The 21,985-nt window shown below is 48.3% G+C and overlaps 1 protein-coding gene across 3 annotated transcripts in view; it reads right to left on the bottom strand.

The window, feature by feature from the left end:
- ARHGAP22 (Rho GTPase activating protein 22) overlaps nt 1-21,985 on the bottom strand; it is a 128,860-nt gene that overhangs the window by 63,509 nt on the left and 43,366 nt on the right. For all 3 annotated transcript variants that reach the window (XM_049646279.1, XM_049646278.1, XM_049646280.1), the window contains exon 3: nt 15,620-15,707. In XM_049646279.1, coding sequence (XP_049502236.1) covers nt 15,620-15,707 — 88 coding nt within the window. The remainder of the gene's footprint in view (nt 1-15,619; nt 15,708-21,985) is intronic.

Here is a 21,985-nt window from a genome sequence, read left to right on the forward strand (position 1 = left end):
CACACACACACACACACACACACACACACACACAACTTTCAGGGACCAGTAGGTCTCAGATGGCTGGGTCAAAGCCAGTTCCAGTAACTGCTAACTCCCCGGGACCACTGTTCCTCACCTCCCCAGTTACTCAGTCCTGGGTGGAGCTCACTACCCTCAAGGCCTCTCCTTCCAAGGCCTCAGAACCCTTCCTGCAGCCAGGCCTTGGTCCACCCAACAGATCTGAATTCCAAAACCAAGAAGTATTTTTCAGACTATGGACTCAACCTATTAGGGGGTCATGAAATCAACTCAGCAGGTCTTGACCAGTACTTTAAAAAATGAGATAGAATCACATGGACTTAAAAATACCAGAGCTGCCTGGGTGGCTCAGTTGCCTAAGTGTCTGATTCTTGATCTCAGCTCAGGCCTTGATTTCAGAGTTGTGAGTTCAACTCTCTGAGTTGGGTCCCATGCTGGGCATGAAGCCTACTTAAAACAAAATGCCATTGGGCACTGCATGTGGGAACAGCACCGTTTTTTGAAACCTTTGCCTGGTTCCTGGGGTGGGATGTAATGTTTATTTCTTGCTGTCAAAAAAGTGTGAAAACACTGTGTTGGTGTAACCATCTCATTCCTTCCAGAAAACTTGGGCTCTTTGTGCAAATCAGTCCGCAAATTTCTCCTCTCCCAACTCTCCCGACAGAATCCCCCGTCTGCCGTGTGCCAAAGAAGGGCACAATCTTTGCCAAGCCACTCAAAAAATTAAAAAAATACCACCCACCACCAACAGCCACAAAAGGTCCAGTTAAGAACGGATCCTGGGATGCTGGCTGCTTACTGGTCATGCATTTGCATATCCAAGAGGGCCACTTAAGTGACCCTTCACAGAACAAAGGAGATCAGCTTCTCTCAATTTAAAACAAAGAAAAGAAATCTCTGCTCTGCACATTCCTGCCGTGCAGGCTCTGGGGCGGCCCGCTGGCGGACAGCGCTCTGACACATCTGGCCGATTGTTCTTTCCTTCTCCCAACATTATTCCTTTGACAGTCATTTGTGGAGCGCCACTCTGTGCCAGACACAGGAGACCGGACCAGAGCCCCTGCGCTGGACGCCCCTTCTCAGCCCAGGGCCTGCGTATCTGTGATGAGGGCCCGTGTCCCCCACCCCGCTCTCCAGGCCTCTTCCTCCCAGAGGAAGGCGCTGCCCACGGCGGGTGTCTTCTGGCCTGTTTCCACCTGCTCCAGTTCCGCCCCAAGCCCATCAGGAGAAGCCTGGCTCTCCATGACGCTGAGATTCTCAACTATTCTTACACGGGGAGGGAGGGCGGTCCTCACATGTATTGAGCACCTGCTATGGATACTGCTGTATCCAACTGTCCCTGCCAAACCCCATCCCGGCCATTGTTATCACCATCCAATGAGGCTCAGGCAGACAAGGGGACTTTCAAGGCAGTGCTCACAGCTCAGAAAAGCTGGTTCTTCCTGGGTCTCTTCGACTCCTGAAGCTCTGTTCTTTCCACTGGACAGCAGGCAGCACCTGGATGTCACCAGGCGGGGTGCTGCAGGCCGGTGTGTCAATGCTGGCTGTGTGCAAGAGCAGAGCAGAGAGGGGGTGCGGGGAGACGGGCCGGAGGGGAGGAAGATGAGCCAGGTCTTCTGGGTTTCTGCTCCTGAGAGTGTGGCCTGGATTCCCAAGGTCAGCGAAAACAGGTCCTGCAGAGAAGGGCCTGCGGCTCTGGTAGCTTCCCTCCTTCCGGACTCCACAGCCGCATGGCTTTCCCAGGCCTGCTGTAACAAACTGTCACAGACTGGGTGGCTTAAAACAACTGACGTGTATTCTCCCCGAGCTCTGGAGGGGGTAAGTCTGAAATCAGGTTGTAGGTAGGGCAGTGCTCTCTCTGAAGGCTCTAGGCAGGCATCTGTTCCAGCCCTGCCTGCCGACTAGCTTCCGGCGTCACCTAGAAATCCTTGGCGTTCCTTGGCCTACAGCTGCATCACCTCAGTCTCTGCCTCCATCGGCACGGGACCTTCTGCCTCGTATGTCTGTGGGTCCGGATTTCCCTCTTCTTCTAAGGGTACCAGTCCCTGGACTTAGCACCTGCACTACTCAGAACCTCATCTTAACTAATTGCATAAGCAAAGACCCTATTTCCAAATGAAGTCACTTTCTGAGGTTTCCAGTGGGCACGGACTGGGGCGGGGACAATGACGACCTCCCTCTTTTCTTCTTATTAAAATTTTCTTAATGTTTATTTATTTTTGAGAGAGAGAGACACAGAGTATGAGCAGGGGAGGGGGAGGGGCAGAGGGAGGCACAGAATCTGAAGCAGGTTCCAGGCTCCGTGCTGACAGCAGAGAGCCCGTTGCAGAGCTCGAACTCACGAACCATGAGATTGTGACCTGAGCCAGTCAGACGCTTAAGCACTGAGCCACCCAGGTGTCCCTGATCTCCTTCCTTTCTAAGCCTTGGTCTCCCCAGCTGTTTCCTCGCACTCAGTAAAGCATCAGGGCGGGCTGTGCCCTAGGGACCCAGAAAGATGTCACTGACCTTCAGAAGAACTTCCAAATCTGGAATCTTTTAACTGATTATAACTCTAGTTCTTAATATTGTTATTCCAGAATAACGTGCTTTAAACAAATTTTTTTAATTAGATTTTCTTAAATGTTTATTTTTGAGAAAGAGAGCCCAAATGAGGGAGGGACAGAAAGAGAGACAGAGTGTGAGCAGGGGAGGAGCAGAGAGAAAGGGAGACAGAGAATCCAAAGCAGGCTCGAACCCACGAACTGCAAGATTGTGACCTAAGCCAAAGTTGGACGCCCAACCAACTGAGCCACTCAGGTGCCCCCAAATTTTTAAAATTTAAATCCAAGTTAGTGAACATATAGTGTAACAGAATGCTGAACTATGGGTATTTTTGTGATATATATATATATATATTTGTGAGATATACATATATATGTGTGTGTGTGTGTATGTGTGTGTATCCACACGTATACACACACACACACACACACACACATATATATAGATATATATATATATCAGGATAATTTACACTCGGGGATATACTACAGTAGAATTTGGATCCAGTAAAGGTAAACTTGTTTAGAAAATGTTTTTCTATTTCTCCATCATCCACAGGGGAGGAAGAAAACCAAGGTGCCTCTATTGCAACACAAATCCTTGTTCTGGTTCAAACACCTTCCAAACCAGTGGCGTTCAAACACAACAGCCTGGAAACTGCTCCAGGCAACCCATCAACCTAATGCATTCGAATATCTACCTACCCAGGAGAACACTGGAGAAAGTGAAGGCAATCCAGAGACTGTTTCTTTGAAATAAAACCAGAGCTGGGGCACCCAGCTGGCTCAGTCAGTTGAGCGTCCAACTCTTGGTTTCAGTTCAGGTCATGATCCCAGGGTGTGAGGTCAAGCCCTGTGTTGGGCTCTGCGTTGACAGCATGGAGCCTGCTCGGGATTTTTCTCTCTCTGTCCCTCTCTTCCCGGCTCTCTCTCTCAATATAAATAAATAAACTTTAAAAGCAAACAAACAGAAGAAATAAAACCAGAGCTCCCAATCGATGAAAAGATATAGGACCTGTTAAGAACAACAAAAGGGGGGATAAAAAGAAAAATCTCGAAAGTATCGAGTGAGAGACGGATTGCTTGAAGATGAAGAACTGAAAGGGTAATATTGGGCGTTAAGCTTGAAATTTAGCCTGGGACACTCTCTTCACAGGGCGGAGTAAAAAATTTCATGACAGCTAGAAAACATGCACACAAAAACAGGCTCATGATTCAAGAATAGCGTCAAAGGGGGGCGCCTGGGTGGCTCAGTGGGTTGAGCGTCTGACTTGGGCTCAGGGTCATGATCTCATAGTTGGTGAGTTGAAGCCCCACATCAGGCTCTGTGCTGACAGCTCAGCCTGGAGCCTGCTTCGGGTTCTGTGTTTCTTTCTTTCTCTGTCCCTCCCTTGCTTACGTACGCTCTCTCTCTCTCTCAAAAATAAAAAAAAACATTAAAAAATTAAAAAAAAAAGAATAGCATTAAAGAGTATTTCGAGTGTTCATTATTAAAATTTTCTTTATTTTATAGGGTTTGGTCTGTTATTTTTGAATATTTTATTAATTTAACCTAATAATTTATATTAGAGGGGCAATGGCTTTAGTGCGTATATTTCATAGGTTTATGTTTTTATTTCATGCTTTTGATATGTACACATTTTCAAGGGTATAAAATACTTAGCCTCACTGAATCTTAACAATTTAGGTATTATGTTCACCTTTATATGGGAAATACTGATAATTAACATAATCACGAATTAATAATCAACATAATTAATGTTGAAATTTTAGAAAGGCAGGGAATAAGTACCTGCATACCTGTGTGTTATTTCTCTCTGGAGCTGCAGCGACTAATGTCCTACTAATTAGCTACTGCTGACCATGTGCCGGGTATGATACCAAATGCTCTCCCCGGAGCTGCTTTTATGGAGGCAATTTCACAGATGAGGAGCCTGAACTTTAAGGGGTTGTGTGACTCACTCAGGACCACAGACCTGGGGAGAGGCTGAGATGGGCCTGGATCTCAGACAGTGTGACAGAAGAACACCTCACCCTTAACCCCAACCCCACATGACAAATAACTGGAGGTATTGAATGATTCGGCCAATATACAGTGATCACTTGCTAGCCATCTTTGGTTTGAGCTTATCATGAGCCACACTAGGGTTCAGAGATGCAAACCTTTATAGAGAGATCAGGCATGTAAGATGAACTGAGGAAACAGGTGGAGGTATAGTAGGGAGTGGTGGGGATTCTGGCCAAATGGAGATCACTCAAGCTCTAAGAGGGAGCTGGTATTGAGCCCCTGCTAATTGTTTATACAGAGAAAGCAGACCCACATTTACTCTATAGAAATCTATGTTTTCCACAAGTTGTTGTTTTTTTTTTCTGCTTTTAGAAATATTTCATGAGCCAAACAAAATACTTCCTATGGGCTGGAATCAGCTCATGGGTAATTGGCTTTGGTCTGTCCCTCGGTTTGTAGCTCAAGAGCTAGATTCAGTTTCTTGTCATTGTCTGCCTCTCTCTACCACTGCTTTCTGCTCTCTTCCTGCTTTTTAATTTTTTTATTTTGAGAGACAGAGAGAGCATGAGCAAGGGAGGGGCAGACAGAGAGGGAGGGAGAGAGAATCCCCAGCAGGCTCCACACCGTCAGTGCAGAGCCTGACGTGGGGCCCGAACTCACGGACACTGAGATCATGACCTGAGCCGAAACCAAGAGGTGGGACGCTGAACCGACTGAGCCACCCAGGAGTCCCTGCTCTCTTCCTGCTTTTGAATTAGTACTTCTTCATTGGTTTAACTTATCGAACACCTTCAAAAGCCAGACACCAGGCTTTGAGGTCACAAGTGCAATCCTTGCCTGCAGAAGTTCATGGCCCATGGCTGGGTAGCACGAACAGTGGTCTGCTGGAGAGCAGCACTTCCCGCATTTGAATGTGCACACAAATCATCCAGGACAGCTTGCCATCACACAGATTCTGCTTCAGGAGTTCCGGGTGGGGCCTGAGAATCTGCATTCCCAGTAAGCTCCCAGGTGATGCTGATGCAGCGGGTCCACCGACCACACCTTGTGTAGGAAGGACCTGGACTTAAGGTGACCTTTCGTCTAAGAAAGTTCCTAAGCTGAAGACTCGCTGGGCTTGGCTTTTCAGAGGTGACCTGGGCCGTCCAACCTCCCCACCCACTAATCCCCTGCCACATTCCTCCCCTCATCCTAATTTATCTCGAGATTTAGTCTAGCTGAGATCACTTGTAAAGAATTTTATCTACATCTTTGTTCTGAGCTGGCACTGAGCATGCCTCCTCCTGCACATCGCCCCTGCCCTATCTGGTGCGTGTATCTCTCTCTGAGGAATTTCTGTCTGGGCCCCTCCATGTCTCAGAGCCGTGGTACCCAGCACCTGCCTGGGCTCCTGCTGCAGCCTGCTAAGGGTGCGACTTGGAGTGGGACCCACTTGGATAGACCCTGGACTCTACTTTGTATTAGTTGTGCGACCTTGGATAAGCTGCCCCTCTGTGCCAGTTTCTGCATCTGTACATCAGGGATGTAATGTCCACCTGGCAGGGTGTCAGGAAGATTGGGCCAATACACTGTAGAGTGCCCTTCTCACCTGCCTTTCGAAAAAGAAACTCGATCACTTTAAGAATCTCATGTTGCTTTGTCCTGAAGAAAATACTAACATAAAGAACCTACTGCTGCCCCAGGAACATGATCAATTACAGTTGGAGGAATTAGAAAGTCTTCCTTGGTGAGTGGCCTTTCATTCAGTCAGCAAACATGTGCCCATTCCTGGTCTACGGCCAGATGTGCAAGGGACAAACCATACAGAAGCCGGGTAGACCTGTGAACGGTCACCAAAGGTGGGTGAGTGTCACACACAGGTGTCTGCAAAGTCAGGCGGTGTAGAAGGAAACCACTGGCAAATCTTCAAATAATAATCTCGATGTATTTTCAGGTGAAACACTTCTAAGAAACAATGGGCCCAGTTGTCAATCAACAAATACACCACAAATACACACAAAAAAATGACAAAATTCAGAGAAGGTACTATTGTTATACTTTTTAAAAGCTAGATAACTGGAGCCATTGCTTTAAATTTCAATTTTAGGGGCGCCTGGGTGGCTCAGTCGGTTAAGCCTCCGACTTCAGCTCAGGTCACGATCTCACGGGTCCGTGAGTTCGAGCCCCGCGTCAGGCTCTGGGCTGATGGCTCAGAGCCTGGAGCCTGCTTCCGATTCTGTGTCTCCCTCTCTCTCTGACCCTCCCCCGTTCATGCTCTGTCTCTCTCTGTCTCAAAAATAAATAAACGTTAAAAAAAAAAATTTAAAAAAATAAATAAATAAATAAATAAATTTCAATTTTAAAATACAAATTTTACCTGAAAAGGTGTCTGGTGGCTGAAGAAAAGCACACTGAACGTGTTAGTTGGAAAGGTTACCAACCTACTTAAAAAAAAAAAGTTTATCTTCTGTTTCTTGGTTTTCCAGACGCCCTGTTATACTACTTGTTGAACTTCATGATGTACTCAACACAGGTATTATCCTAAGTTACAGGTGCACAATGTTACAACACTGTGGGGTAAGTAGGTACTTGGAAAACCCTTTTTATTTTGAAATAATTCTAGAATTACAGGAAGTTGCAAAGAAATATACAGCAAGGTCCCGGTGCACCCTCCCCCAGCCTCCCCCATGGGAACATCCCACATAACTCTAGCACAATACCAAAACTTGGAAACTGACCTTGGGACAATCCACAGAGCTGATTGTATGTGTGTGTGTGTGTGTGTGTGTGTGTGTGTGTGTGTGTGTGTTGAGGGGGGCACTATGCAATTTTATTGCACATGTACCTTCATGAAACCATCACCACAGTTAAGATACTCAACTAACCATCATCGTGAGTCTTTCTCTGCTACCCCTTCGTAGTCTCACCCAATTCCTTCACCCCCATTCCTGACCCAATCTGTAGATACTTAAATTATCCGCATTTTGTGCATGAGGGAACTGAGGCACAGAGAAGTCAGCAACTTGCCCAAGATCACGTAGCTAGTAAGTACTGGGTCTGGCTTTTGAACTCTTTATCATGAAGAAGCTTACTGTGGAGGGGGGGTTGGGGCGGAGAGCTCAGAGCTGCAGGTAAGTGTGGTGGCCTCCAGCCTCCTCCCGTGTTGGGGAGTTTGCATAAGTCTGTCCTAGTGTGGTGCCAGAATTAAACATGGCCCCGGATGTCACCTTCTTCATTCCAGAGTCATCTCTGTAAGCACAGCCTCTGGGCTCCTTACCCCTGAAGTTCCCCCTCCACTGTCCTCCAGACTGGTGGCAGAATTAGTGGGGCCCAATGCAAAATAAAAATGCAGGGCTCTGCTTTAAAAAGCAGGAAAACAGTGCCATTGAAGATATTAAATATGGAGTTTATTCCTTTCTTTTGTGAGCTCTCTTTTGACCTGTCAGAGGGTGGTTCCTGGGTCAGTAGCATCAATCGGCATCACCCGGGAGATGGTTATAAATGCAGATTCTCAGGCCCCGCCCCAGAATTCTGAAACCAGTAAGTTTGGGGATGAGCGCAGCAGTCTGGGTTCTAACAAGCCCTCCAGGAGATTCTGGTACACACTGCTGTAGAGCTAGGGTCCCTACTTTTTTTTTTTTATAAAACAACAGACTAAAGAAATTTGAAATCTTATTTGAAGCTTGCTTGTATTTGGCAGATAAGAGGTGAGGGAGAGAGAAGGAAAGAAGGAAGGAAGGAAAGAAGGAAGGAAGGAAGGAAGGAAGGAAGGAAAGAAGGAAAGAAGGAAAGAAAGAGAGCAAGAAAGCAAGAGAACGAGGAAGAAAGAGAGAGAGAAGGAAGGCAAGAAAGACACAGTGGAGGGTGGGGGAAAGGTCCCCTGCACATCTACAGGTCTTAGTTCACCTGATGGTCACAGCTATCTTCCCAAGTAGGTAGTTTTATTTCTGTATCGGATAATGAAAAGGAGACTCAAGAGAATTTAAATTATTGGTCCAAGTTCTCCAAATTAGTGAGCGGCAGAGCTGACATATGAATCTGGGTCTGTCTGACTCCAAAGCCTAGGCTTTTCCCTCAATTTTTCTTCCTCCCTCCCCACTTCTCTGTCATTTGGAGGGCGCTCGCTGAGCACCTGTTCTATGCCAAGATTTCACTGAGTCCCCTCCTCACTGACACTCACTGGGCAATGCGGGTCCGCCACACGCATATGGCTGTCGCACACTGGGAACGCGGCTAGTGTAACTGAGCAACGGGCTTGTTCATTTCATTACCAATGTGGCTTGCATTACGTTTCTATGAAACAGAGCTGCCCTGGAGCCTGACTTTGGCCAAAAGAATGAACTGCACGTTCCTCTTCAAGGGCATCTATTTCCAGGGACACAGGGGGTAGTTTCCCACACCTGGTCCTGTGTTTAGTTGGGAAAAGTGAGGTTAAAAGACAGGAGGGCCAGACCACAAAGCAGGAAGTCCAAGCAACCCCTCTCGGATTTGCTGATTCTCCTGCTCCCAGGGGTGAGGAGCGCCTGTGAACTTCTCATCTGATTTCATTTCTAGTCTTTACCCATCATCTGGCGCGCCGCAGGCAAACTCAGTGGGGCCGCGCGAGGTCAGGCTGATACGCAGTCTGGCTGGTACCAGGTGCCGAGATAGGCTGAGATCGGCATCCCGCTCAGGAGGCGGCTAATGGGGTGAGCGATGCTCTGTGGATGTCAGGAGCCCGGTATCAGTCTCCTTCCACGGGCTAATCTGTGTGTGCTGGCTTCGTTTCAAGGTCAGGCCTCAGAGATAGCGGGTGGCAGGCAGTTCTTCTAACCGCTCCAAGCTGCATGCCGGATAGGGACAGGCGGCCGCAAGCTCAGTGCCCAGGGTGGCTTCAAAGACCCTGTGAGGCCATGAGAAACTGCCGGAGCCCATTCTTTCTGGGTGGCACCTTGGAGGTCACCAAGACCAGCCGTCTTATCATACAGGTGGGGAAATAGAGACCCAGAGAAGGGAGGTAACCTGCCTCAGCGCGTCAGGGGCTGAGCTGGGTCTGGACCAACTGGGTCTGGACCCACTGCAGAGACGTGGAGCGTGGTCTGGACCCCTTCACTGAGAACTTGGCACATGAACTTATAACTGCACAGAAAGAATCACGGCTGGGCTCTAAGCGGCCAGGCTTCTGAGTTGCCTCCTGCTGGGTCCCTGTGAGTGCGTCAGCAGGTTCTCTCATCCTGCTCCTCCTGGGGCAGAGTGGTCTTCTCTGCGGACACCGGTGGGGTGAGGGTGTCAAGCGTAGCATAGGTGGTGGCAAAGATGAACCCTCCTCATCTCCTGCCTGGTCCTTGCGACGCACCCATCACGACCCCTGGTGCTCTTTCTAACTAAATTACAGTTGTGGGCTTAGTCATCTCTCCTACCAGCTGAAGGCTGGCTAGAGCCAGATGCCACGGGGACATGCATGTCCCGCTGGGAGAGTGCAGAACACAGGCACGAAGGGAGACGGTGCCTGGGCTCGGTGTCCTGACTCCTCCCTGGACCCTCCTTTCTGCATGCACACACCAGCCACTGCATCCCTGGCACGTGTGGGCACGACTGACCACGTCTCCCTGATTTCCATGTGGGGCCACTGCTCGCATTGCATATACCTCAGCCCTCAACTCCCGGTTAGAGCTGAAAACCCAAGAGGTCGGAGGCAGCCCCCACCCAGGCTGACAGCCCGCAGAGTGTTGGGGAGCTGGGGGGAGGCAGTCCGCCAGCTCCGTGGGAGAGCGGAGTGCCTGCCGACCTCTGAACTGGGTGGCTCCCGCCGAAGTCTCCAGCACTTTATCTTGAGAAAGATAGTCTGTGGGCCCAAAGCAGACAGGCATTCTGCCATGGGAACTGGGCCCAGACTTCAGAACAGCCATTATACACTCCAAGACCTCCCGCTCAAGAAGACAGCACTTTCCTCCTTCTGTTCTCTCAGATTCAGGGCAGTTACTGTTCCTGTCCCACAAGGGCTTATCCGTAGCCCCACATGCTGAGGTCCTTGCACCCCCAGGAGGAAATGTGCCCGCACAGGCACCCCATCTTGGGGCCCCGGTGTGGTTGTGCAGAAAGGGCCAAGGCCAATGATGTGACACTCAGCCCTCGGAAAAAACAGAACCATAGACTGTGTCTGGTGCAGTGTGTATTTGGTGGAGACTGTCACCTTGTCACCTCCCCTCCCTTCCTGAAGGCATTAGAGTCCCTTGCTTCCACTGTGGGAAGCTTCAGTGGGAGGGTCTGTCTGGGTGCTGGAGGTGGATGGGCCTTTCCTTACCACTCTAGTGTCACCACGCATAGGTCCATGGCCTCAACACAAACACCAAGACTCTGGACTTGAACAAATGACTCCAGGACTGAGGGGTCAGCGGAGATTCAACCTTTCAGGCACACAGTCCTGATCAGCTTTCTGTTCCTGCCTCCAGGACCACTGAGCAGCCCTGCTGCCTGCCCCTTCCACGGGTAGCTCTCCAGCTTCCGGAAGATTCTGTGTGGCCCCACAACCTCTGGCCAGTTCTCCCTTTCCCTGAGTTAGCCTGAGCTGGCTTCACCTGCAATCGGGATTCTTGAAAGACACACCCAGTGATGGAGGAGACATGGTGGCCAGTCAGTTAGTCACCAGAAAGATCTGAGGCTCCCATCTAAATCCCTGTAGACAACTGTCCTGCCTCCCTTTGGCAACACTGTGCTAATACCGGAAGAAGAATATCTGAGACACGTTGCACTGCTTTATTGATTACCTAATTCGTTCTATCAGACACAAGCGTCTTGTGGATTTAGCAACCCTTTTGTCCACAGTACCAAAGGAGGCCTCTCCACTCCTGGCTCCATTCTGTTCCTGCGTATCTAGAGGGAGGCCTAAACATGGCCTGGGGGCAGAGGCCCCCTTTGCCAGCACTGGGAGCCCAGAGAGATCAAGTCTGCAAGGGGCAGACAGTTTTCAAAGGGCTGGGAGGCGGTGGGGTTTGCCAGGTGAAATTCCGGTCACCAATGCCACGTCGCCCAGCGACACCAGCTGGGCATCCTACAACTGAACTCTATATTCACACTATCTACCTGGAGAAAATGTCAGATCCCACAGGTTAAGGGTTCAGTCTTACAAGACTGCTCCGCCTCCCCGTTGCAGATGCCGCCTGCAAGGCCACGCTGTCATCCGTGCTTCTGACCAATGGGCCATAGGTCTGACCAATGGGCCATAGGTCCAAACAACCCCTTCCCTGGCTTTGATTAATTTGCTAGAGCGGCTTACAGAACTCAGAGAAACCTTTTCGTTTCTGGATCACTGGTTCATTATACAAAGATATAGCTCAGGAAGAGCCACGTGGTATCGCTGCATAGGGCAAGGTATGTGGGAAGGGTTGGGGAGCTTCCGTGCCCTCTCCAAGCGCATCATTCTCCCCAAAATCTCCACGTGCTCACCAACCTGGATGGTGTCCAAACCCTCTCCTTTTTGTTTTGTTATGGAGGCTTCATTACATAGGTATGGTTGGTTCCCCTCTAAACCAGTCTCGAAGGAGGGGCTATCCCAAAGTCACTTCATTAACATAGCAAAAGGCACCTTTACTTAGGAAATTCCAAGGGTTTTAGGAGCTCTGTGCCAGGAACCAGGGTGAACATCAAGTATATAAATACCTATCCATCTGTCTGCCTATTTATCTTTCTAAATCCAAATCACAGCATCAGGCCAGGCAACTAACTGTCTGGGCCGAAGAGACCAGGTGGGAAGGAGACCCAGGGTCCTCTGATCCCCAGTCCCTTTCTGGGGCTTGGCTCCTTCCTCCTGATCCAGGAGCCCGGAGTGTTGGTGCAGAGTGGGACTCTGGTTTAGAGGTGCCTCATGCTGCAGTCCCAGCACTTAGCGACTGTGGGCACACTGCAACCATCAGTGGTGTGGCCTCGCTGAAATGTGCAGGGATGGGGGTGGGGTGAGGGTGGAAGGGTGAGTAGGTAGGAGGGCCTGTAAGGCCTGTCATGTACTTGGCAGGTTTCTCCACTAGAGGGCACTCACTGTATAACTTTTCCTCTTCTGTTTGCTTTCAATTCTATCCTGATGAAAAGTTGTGACTTTTCCTACCGTTGAAGAACAAAAATAGAAGTCTAACTTAAAATTCATGTAGCTATTCTGATGCATGGTTATACTTGGGTTCTACCACCTTTCCAAGAGTTGTCAAGCGCTCCCCCTCTGGGACAGCGGGTGTGGTGGACACGAGCCCCACCTGGCCTTTTGCAGCCAAAATGATTTGCCCAATGGAGACAATGGAGCCCTTCCTGTGCAGTGCCCCACAAAGGTTGGATGGACCCCTCGCTGCCCACCACCAACCCGCTTTCCTTGAGTGGCCTCACAGCTGCCTTCACTCTCACCCCCGACCTGCCCCACGGCCTTCAGGAGGGCAGCGTGTGCAAATGCAAGAGGGCAGTGATGGGTGGCTCTAGGAACCAGCTGAATCCGGTGCTTAGACCACTGCTGGGCTTGGGCTACAGGGCTATGGGAGGCCCTGCCTTTTATAACTGCATCCCTAGACCTCCTGCGCCCAGGTGGAAAGACATTAGGTCCTGTACCAGGTGCCAGTGCTGGATAGCAGTTCTGTGCCCAGGGGGCCAGCCCTGACCCCGTAATACCATCTGGCTGTGTGTCCTCGGGCAAGTCATATCCTCTCTAACCCCCAGTGTCTTTTTAAATAAAATTTTAAACTTTTATTTAAAATCAAATAAAGTACGTCCTGGGGTGGCTCAGTCAGCAGGTCATGATCTCACGGTCATGAGATCAAGTCCCGCGTGGGGCTCTGTGCCAATGGAGTGGATTCTCTCTCTCCCTCTGTCTCTGCCCCTTCTTCTTCCCCACAGGTGTGTGCACGTGCTCTCTCTCTCAAATAAAAAGAAAAGTACTCCTCCCTTGGGGGGATGTTTTGAGCATTGTGGTAGGCAGAATAATGGTCCCACAGATATGTGTGCTTGTTTTTTAAAAAGTTTTTTCAATGTTTATTTATTTTTGGGAGAGAGCGAGAGAGACAGAGCACAAGCAGGGGGAGGGGCAGAGAGAGAGGGAGACACAGAAGCCGAAGCAGGCTCCAGGCTGTCAGCACAGAGCCTGATGCGGGGCTCGAACTCTCGAACCGTGAGATCATGACCTGAGCCGAAGTTGGACGCTTAACCGACTGAGCCACCCAGGCAAACTAGACACGTCTGCTTCTTAATTCCCAGAATCTGTGAATGTTACCTTACGTGGCAAACGGGTCTTCTTCCCTTCCAGAGTGAAAGAAATCCTTGTAAATAGCTCTGACCCAGATAAAGAGCCTGCACACTGGTGATTTTTCCCCATCTAGTCCTTGGAGCACACGCTCAGTGCTTTTGTGAATTCATGGCTAGGGTGTGTGGATCTCCTCCACCTTTCAGTTCCAGCCTCACCTTCTTCCTCCCTAATTCCCAGGCGCAGGTCCCCTGGCCCCTCCCCCAGGCCTCCCTTCCATGCCCAGCTTCCCCTTCCTCAGATGGCAGGGCCCTCCACCTCCCTGCCCTCTTCATTTCTATCTTCTTTGCAGAAGCCTTTACCCCTGTTCCATGGTCAGCCAAGCCCCTCTTTTCCACTCCACACTCCGGGACCCCTCAGTTGCCACCTTCTAACGTGCAGTTTTAGTACCAAGGTTTTTGCAGTAGAGTCAATGCCCACATAGGAAACGCCAAATGAAACCAGGGATACTTGCATTTTGCATACAGGGCATGAACTTGGGGAGGGGCTTCCTGCCTGTTGCCTTCTGCCTGTGTCTTCTGGAATTCCCGGTAAAGACAGAGCAAAGGGGAACAGGTCCCTGCCCCAGGCTTGGTGGCACTCACTGCTGCTCCCCGCGGGCCGCTGCTGGCTGGCCTGAGCCTGGGCTGAGAGCCTTGGTGTATAGCAGATAGTCAGGCCACCTCATCAGACTGGTGGGGTGGCCGTGCTGCTCGGAGACGGTAAACCTGTTGGCTCACAGAGCCCAGGGAGACCCGAGCACACTGAGTTCACAGCCACGACTTCCCAGAAGGAAGTCTAAATTTGGACGGCACACTGGAGGCATGTGATGACTAGGTGGCTGTAGCCGATTCCCTGCCCAGAACCCCGGCTCTCACTGTTCCCATCCATGCGGGTGGCCTCTTCACTCAAGTGCCTGCAATGCTCCCAGAAGCCTTCTGTCTGCAGGGAGCTTGACCTTGCATAGGGCAGGCCAGAGATGCCAGAGTTAGCTCCCGGGAAGCAGCTGGTGGAACTAAGGGGGGTAGCCCCCAGCTTCTTCCCTTCATGGGCGGGACACCTCTGAGGCCTGCTCCCCACAGTCCCCACAGCCGCCCCTGGAGTTGAACCCTGGGTCCCCACAGCAGCAATCCACTCACTAGCACACCCGGAATGGCTTTCCTCCCTCCCTGTTCCCTCCCCCCCTGCTTTCTGGGAATCCCCTCTGAATAAACAGCTTGGAGCCTGGTCTCAGGCTCTGTTTCTGGGGGAGGCCAGGCTACCCAAAACACCCAACTGCGGAACCAGCCCTTCTGGAAGCAGACGGGCTCATCTTCAAGACACATCTACTAGTTCAATAACAATCACATTTGAAAACTGGGAATTAAAAAAAAAATTTGTAGCTGCCAACACCATAGCAGTTCCTTGGATTAAAATATTCCCCTTCCTCCCACCACAGCTCAATTCTCTGTTTTGAGATTCATGATAAAGCTTATTTTAAGGCTCTGTATCTGTGCTAGTGGGTTTTCCCCGGACTTATTTGCATATGATCCAGTTGTTGTGTTTAGACCTTCGTCCTAAGATATCCCCGTTGCCTGGTTTCCCTTGTGCTTATGGTGAATTTTAAAATCCAATTTCCAAAAGCTGATTACCCAGACAATTGACCGGATTTTCTGATACGCCCCCAAATTTGCAATATCCTCTAGATGTGTCCCAAATTTCTGAGTAGGGCTTGGCGACAGCGTTGATGTTCCTACAGGGAGGAGCATCCTGAAGGAGATCTGCCCTTCTAGGCCAGAGGCGCGGTGACACCCCCAGCGGGGCCCCAGCACAGAGCCTACAGGTGCTCACGCCTACCTGGGCTGATCTCAAAGAGGTGCTTCCCTGCGTCCTCGGGGCCAGGAAGGAGTTCAGTCACCCGGGTCCCTTGTAGAGAAATAAATCCCTAAAATAAAGAGACAAACACAAACACGGGAGGCATGAGATGGCAGGGGAAGGGTTCCTTCCTGTGGTCAGGGCTCCTGGAGAGAGAGGGTGGGGTTTCGGGATCAGGCCCCAGCAGGAGCCTGCACGGGGTTCCCGGTGGACTGGGGTGGACGTTAGGGTTTACACACGTGGTTGGAAGAACTCTGCCCCCAGGCAGGGCCGAGACGGCCTGGAGGTGTTACTCCTTCATTAAGGCACAGAAATGCATATCTGGAGCAGGGAGGAAGGCCCCCATTATTACCCCCTTCCACCCCCCTCACCCCACCCCGTTCTAATGCAGCCATTTGCAGCCTTTCTGGGGCACAAGGTTTAGGTTCTGGAGGGTCAGGGAGAGGAAGGCTGTCACTGGGGCTGGCTTCTTGTATGTAGCTGTCCCTGAAGTGACATGGGAGGTCAACAGCTCTGTGAGTCCGGTTCTGCCCCCTCCCAGAAGGTGGGATTTTATTTCTTGTTCAGTGGGAGTCAGCTAGTGCACAGGAGGTACCCAGCACAGATCATGCTTCGTGCCTGGGGTATCTGTGTATGTACATGACAGGGGGTGGGGGTGGGGGTGGGGGTGGGGGTGGGGGTGGGGGTGGGCCCACCCTACTCTCCAATGCTGAAATCTGCATGACAGGGGGTGGGCCCACCCTACTCTCCAATGCTGAAATCTGGTAGGCTAGAAGACGCAGGGAAAGACCATGGGGTGCAGGGACAGGTACTCTGGGTTTGGGTCTCAACCCTGCACTTTCGGGCTGTGTGACCTCAGGCAGAACACCTAACTTCTCTGGACCTCAGTTTCCACATCTGGACAATGGCACAGTAACTCCCACTTCTTAGGAAGCATTGAGACACCAGATTCCTGTTTAGGAGGTCCTGCTCGAGATGGGTACTGTCACAATCACCTTTACTCTAGCTCTTCCTCCCCCCCCCCCCCCCCCCCCCCCCAGCACTAGGCAGGGCCTCCTTTGTTCCCTTTGTTCCCTCTCTCTGTTAATGACTAATCTCTGCGGTGACTTTTCTTCATTTTGTTCACGTTCAGATTTGTTCATTTAAGACTGCGTGTGGCTCTGACTATACATTTTTGGCTCTCTCCACACAAAACTTATTTTAAATTCCATTTCTGTAGCGTACCTGTCTGGGCTTAAATCCTGGCTCAGTTACTTAGTGGCTGTGTGACCTCGGACAAATTGCTTAACCTCTCTGTGCAATCTCACAAAAACCTCATTCGTGAAATAGGAATGATAATAGTACTTTGTGGGGCTGTTGTGAGCGTTGGAAGAATGAATCCCGGGAAGACCTTACGGCAGTGTCTGCAACTTAGTAAAGCACGCTTGCATCTGTGTTTGCCCAGGTGAGGGGCATGATCATGCCACCCCCAGCCCCCAACTCCTGTGCGTGCTCACAGAGTGTTCATCTCCCCACGCCATCTTTTCCAGGCAATTCCTGGGTGTAACAGGAATGCAGGTGGCTGGAGCCTCTGCACAGCTGCTGGCGTCTCATGCTGAGGGGAGATACATGGACGTACCTTTTCTCACAGAAGCCACGTGAAGGCAGGACAATGTCTTTGCTTTAGAGAAATTACAGCAATAGACCAGAGAACCAGTAACTGTTGTAACTGAATTATCAGTTACTTTCTTGCTAGAGAATCTGGAGTTACTGGGAATAAATTAGGAGTGCAGCCCCTACATGGGGAGACGTGCTCATTAGAGGGCGTGGACAAGATCCATCACTGGCTAATGGGATGATCTCTGGTGTTTGCTGTTTCAGTAACTGGGCACTTTGCTTTATTCCTCAGTTCCTCAATAGCTGTCACCCATAAAATGGGAGTAACATTGTTGACACTGACATTACTTTTTATTCCAGCTAAATAGAAAAGCAGTAATAGCTACTGTTTGGGGAGCTGGTTCTATGTTCCCGGCTCTTTGTTTAATCAATGCTGGATTGTTTGTTTAAATCTGGAGGCCTCATGGGGCAGGTACTACTATTCCCATCTTCCTGGATGAGCAGCTGGAAGTTGGAGAGGTAGAGCAGCCAGCTCCTTGTCCCACTGCTGGCAGGGGCAGGCTGGGAGGTGCGCCCAGCCCTGGCTGACGCTGGAGCGCCTTGCCTCTCATATGTGATAGCAGCTGCTGACCAACTTTGCGTGCAAGATGCCGTCACGGAGAGCCAGGCCGTGACTTTGGCTCACTCCGTGAATCCCAGTGTGGTTCCTACCGCAGCAAGAGACCTTCAGCATTGGCTTTGGGCCGCCCACATCCCTCCCGCCTCCACGAGTCAAGAGCCCGGCTTTGATCCCAGCACTGTGCGGGCACTGGGTGGAGGTGGGGGACGGGGAGATAACAGAAAGATTTCTGGAAAATCCCCAAATATGTGGATATCCCATGAACATACTTCTAAATAATCCATAGGTCAAAAAAGAAATTAAAAAAATCAAAAAGTACTTTGTACTGAATAAAAACAAAAACACGACGTGTAAAAATTTGTGAAATGCTTTTCAAGAAGTGCTTAAGGGCTAAGTGATAGCACTCAGGGCTGATATTTGGAAAGAAAGGCCTTTGAGGCCTCCACCTTGAGAAAATACGTAAAGAAGAGCAAGTGAAACCCAAAGTAAAAGAAAGAAACAAATAAAGATCAGAGTGGTTACAAATAAATGAAAAATAATAGAGAAAAATCAATGAAACCAAAAGCTTGTTTTTTAAGGAGATCAATACAATTGATAAGCTTTTAGTCAGACTAATCAGGAAAAAAAAGAGATTACCAATATCAGGAATGACAGAGGTGACATCATTGAAGATTCTTCAGATATTAGAAGGATAAGGTAATATTAAGAACAACACTATGCTAGTAACTAGACAGCTTAGATGAAATGGACCAAAAAGACACAAACTATTGAGGCTCACTTAGGAAGAAATAGCGAAATAGCCCCGTATCTTGCAGAGAAATGGAATTTGTAGCTAAAAACTTCCCACAAAGAAAACTCTAGGCTTAGATGGCTTTATTACTCAATTCTGTCAAATACTTAAAAAAAATAATACCGATACTATCCACAGGGTTGTTGTTTTTTTTTTTTTAATTAAGAAAGAGGGCCTATTTTCCAATGCATTTTATGAGGCCAGCTTTATCTTTACATATAACTAGCCAAAGATATTACGAGAAAAGGACATTACAGATTAAGATCCCCCAGAAACATAGAGGCAAAAATTCTCAGCAAGAATTTAGCACATCAAACAACATATAAAAAGGAAAATATATAAGGAACAACTGGAAAACTGTAATTCACCATATTAATAAAGTAGAAAAAGGATAAGATCATCTCAGTAGACATAGAAAAAACATTTGAAAAAAATTCAACATCCATTCCTGATTAAAAATGTCAACAAATTAGGGATAAAACCAACTTCCTCAACCTGATAAACGGTATCTATAAAAAACTAAAAGCTAATACTATACTAAAAGTTCTTCCCCTAAGACCAGGGTCAAGACAATGGTGTTTATTCTTACCACTCCTATGAAATATTATACTGGAGTCCTAGCTGCTATAGCAATGTGAGAAAAAGAAAAGTTGTTCAGATTGGAAAGGAAGAAGTAAGGGGCGCCTGGGAGGCTCCTTTGGTTAAGCGTCCGACTTTGGCTCAGGTCATGATCTCACGATTCATGAGTTCGAGCCCGACGTCAGGCTCTGTGCTGACAACTCGGAGCCTGGAGCCTGCTTTGAATTCTGTGTCTCCCTCTCTCTCTGCCCCTCCCCTGCTTGCACTCCATCTCTCTCTCTCTCTCTCAAAAATAAATAAACATTAAAAAAAAAAAAAAGGAAAAAGTAAAAGTTCTTTCACAGACAACCCACTGTCTATGTAGAAAATCCGGTGAAAACCTACAGAAACTAAACTACCAGTTGGAGTTACTAGAACTAATACATGATTTTGGCAAGGTTGCAAGGTTACAAGAGAAATGCACATAGCTGAATCATATTTCTAGATACTACCATCGAACAACTGGAAACTGAAAATCAAAACCATTTTTAATTTACATCAAAAATATGAAATACTTAGGGTAAGTATGGCAAAAGATGTTTAAGATCTGTTCACTAAAATCTATAAGTGAAAATGAAAGAAGATATAAATAAATGGAGAGAGACACTGCGTTCATGGGTCAGAGGACCATTCATTGTTCAGATGTCAATTCTCCCCAAATTGCTCTCTAGATTTAATACAATCCCAGTCAAAATCCCAGTGGGTGTTTTGTAGAAATTGACCAGCTGATTCTAAAATATAAAGGACCTGCCAATAGCCAGACAACTCTGAAACAGCAACAAAGTTGGATACCTAATACTGTCAGATTTCAAGACTTATTATAAAGTTATAGTAATCAGAACTGTTATGATATTGGCATCAAGACAGACAAGTAGATTAATCAAACAGAACAGGGCATTTATACACACACATACACATAAAAGTTATATATATATATGTGTGTGTGTGTATGTATATGTGTATATATATGTATATATATGTGTGTGTGTGTATATATATACAACTGATTTTTGACAAAGGCACACAAGCAATCCAGTGAAGAAAGGAAGTGTCTTCGGTAAGTGGAAGTGGAACAATTTCATGTTCACATGCAAAAATAATAAACTTTGATCCAGGGCTCACATCATGTACAATAATGTGCTGAAATGAATCATAGACTTAAATGCAAAATCTAAGACTGAAACTTCTGGTAGAAAATGTTAATGACTTTGGATTAGGCAAAGATTTCTTAGATACATCAGAAGCTCACTTCATGAAACAACTAATTGATAATTTGACTCATTCAAATAAAAACAGTTCCTTAGAAGGTACTAAGAGAAGGAAAATATGAGTTATGAAAGAAAAGAAATGAGAATATGAGACTATCCAAGAATGAGAAAATATTTGAAAATCATGAGTCTGATAAAGGACTTGGGCCCAAAATATACAAAACATTTTCAAAATTTAATAATGAGGAAGCAATCCAGTTTTAAGATAGGCAAAAGATTTGAACAGATGCTTTACCATAGAAGGTACGAGGGTGGCAAAGAAGCTCACGGAAAATTCTCTACATCGCTGGGCATTCTCATACGCTTGATATTTGATAAAGCCTTTTTGAAAGCAATTTTGCAATCTCTAAAATAATGTTAAAATAAAATATCCCTTTAGCCTAGTGGTGAATTTTGAGAATTTGTTCCAAGGAAAGACAAATGCATAAAGATGCACGTATAATGATGCTCATCGAAGCATTGCTTTCCTGACGGAAAAAAGTGGAAAGCAGCTTACTTGTCCATCAATGGGGGAGTGTTTAAATTATTTCAGGTACAGCCTTCCACAATGAGGTAAATGCAAAAGTCTTCTAATATGAATTGTTAAGTCAAAAAAGGGGGTGCTAGAAAAATAATTGTAGTACGATCTCACCCCAATTTCTGTTACTGCCCTCTCTCAAGAACCTGCACGTTACTAGGCATACAGAAATGGCAGTGACAGCTTGCACTGTGGGATGGAGTGGTGAGGCAGCTTTATGGTTTGCTTCGTAATGTTGGCATCAGAATAAGGAAATTTAATAAAAGTAAAAAAAAAAAAAAGGGTAGTCAGATACTTCACAGGGTGCTGCCCACACCCGATGGTCTGTTGCCAACTTTCCACGGTAACTCCCTGACGGAACGCTACTCACTTCATGTGTCAAGGGCCAGGCCAGCATTTGCTCAGCCGGAATGTCCCTCTGTCATTCTCAGGCAAAGGACGGTGATCTTCCCTTCCTCCTCCTTTCTCAAACATTGGGAGCGACAGGCCTCTCAACTTTCATGGGACTGAAATCTAGGGACAGCTACCCTCCAAGCCGCCTAACCAGGGCACAAGCCTCTGCCCGCTGGAGAGGCGGCTGCAGCCCGCTGGGCAAAATGATCCCTCTTGGGAACAGCTCCCAGGGCACCCGGCGGTTCGGAGGCCTCGGCTCGGTCCAGGGGACTGACCGTGAGGGTAACAGCAGCAACAGTGACAAAGATTTCTGTTCATCTCCATCCAGTTGTCTCACCCCCAGGACCCGCCCACGTTGCAAAAAGGTAAGCAATGATGACGCTTTAGTTCTGGGGTGGTGTGGGGCTGTCACGGGAGCCTCACAGGTATGTGCTGCAGACATATCTGGTGTCACTCCTCTGCCACCACTTACCAACAGTAAGCATGTGAACTAGGTTGCCTCACCCAGCCTCAGTTTCCCTCTCTGTCACGTGCTGTGTTGCGAAGA

Source organism: Panthera uncia, chromosome D2, assembly GCF_023721935.1.
Source record: "Panthera uncia isolate 11264 chromosome D2, Puncia_PCG_1.0, whole genome shotgun sequence".
Lineage (NCBI taxonomy): Eukaryota > Metazoa > Chordata > Mammalia > Carnivora > Felidae > Panthera > Panthera uncia.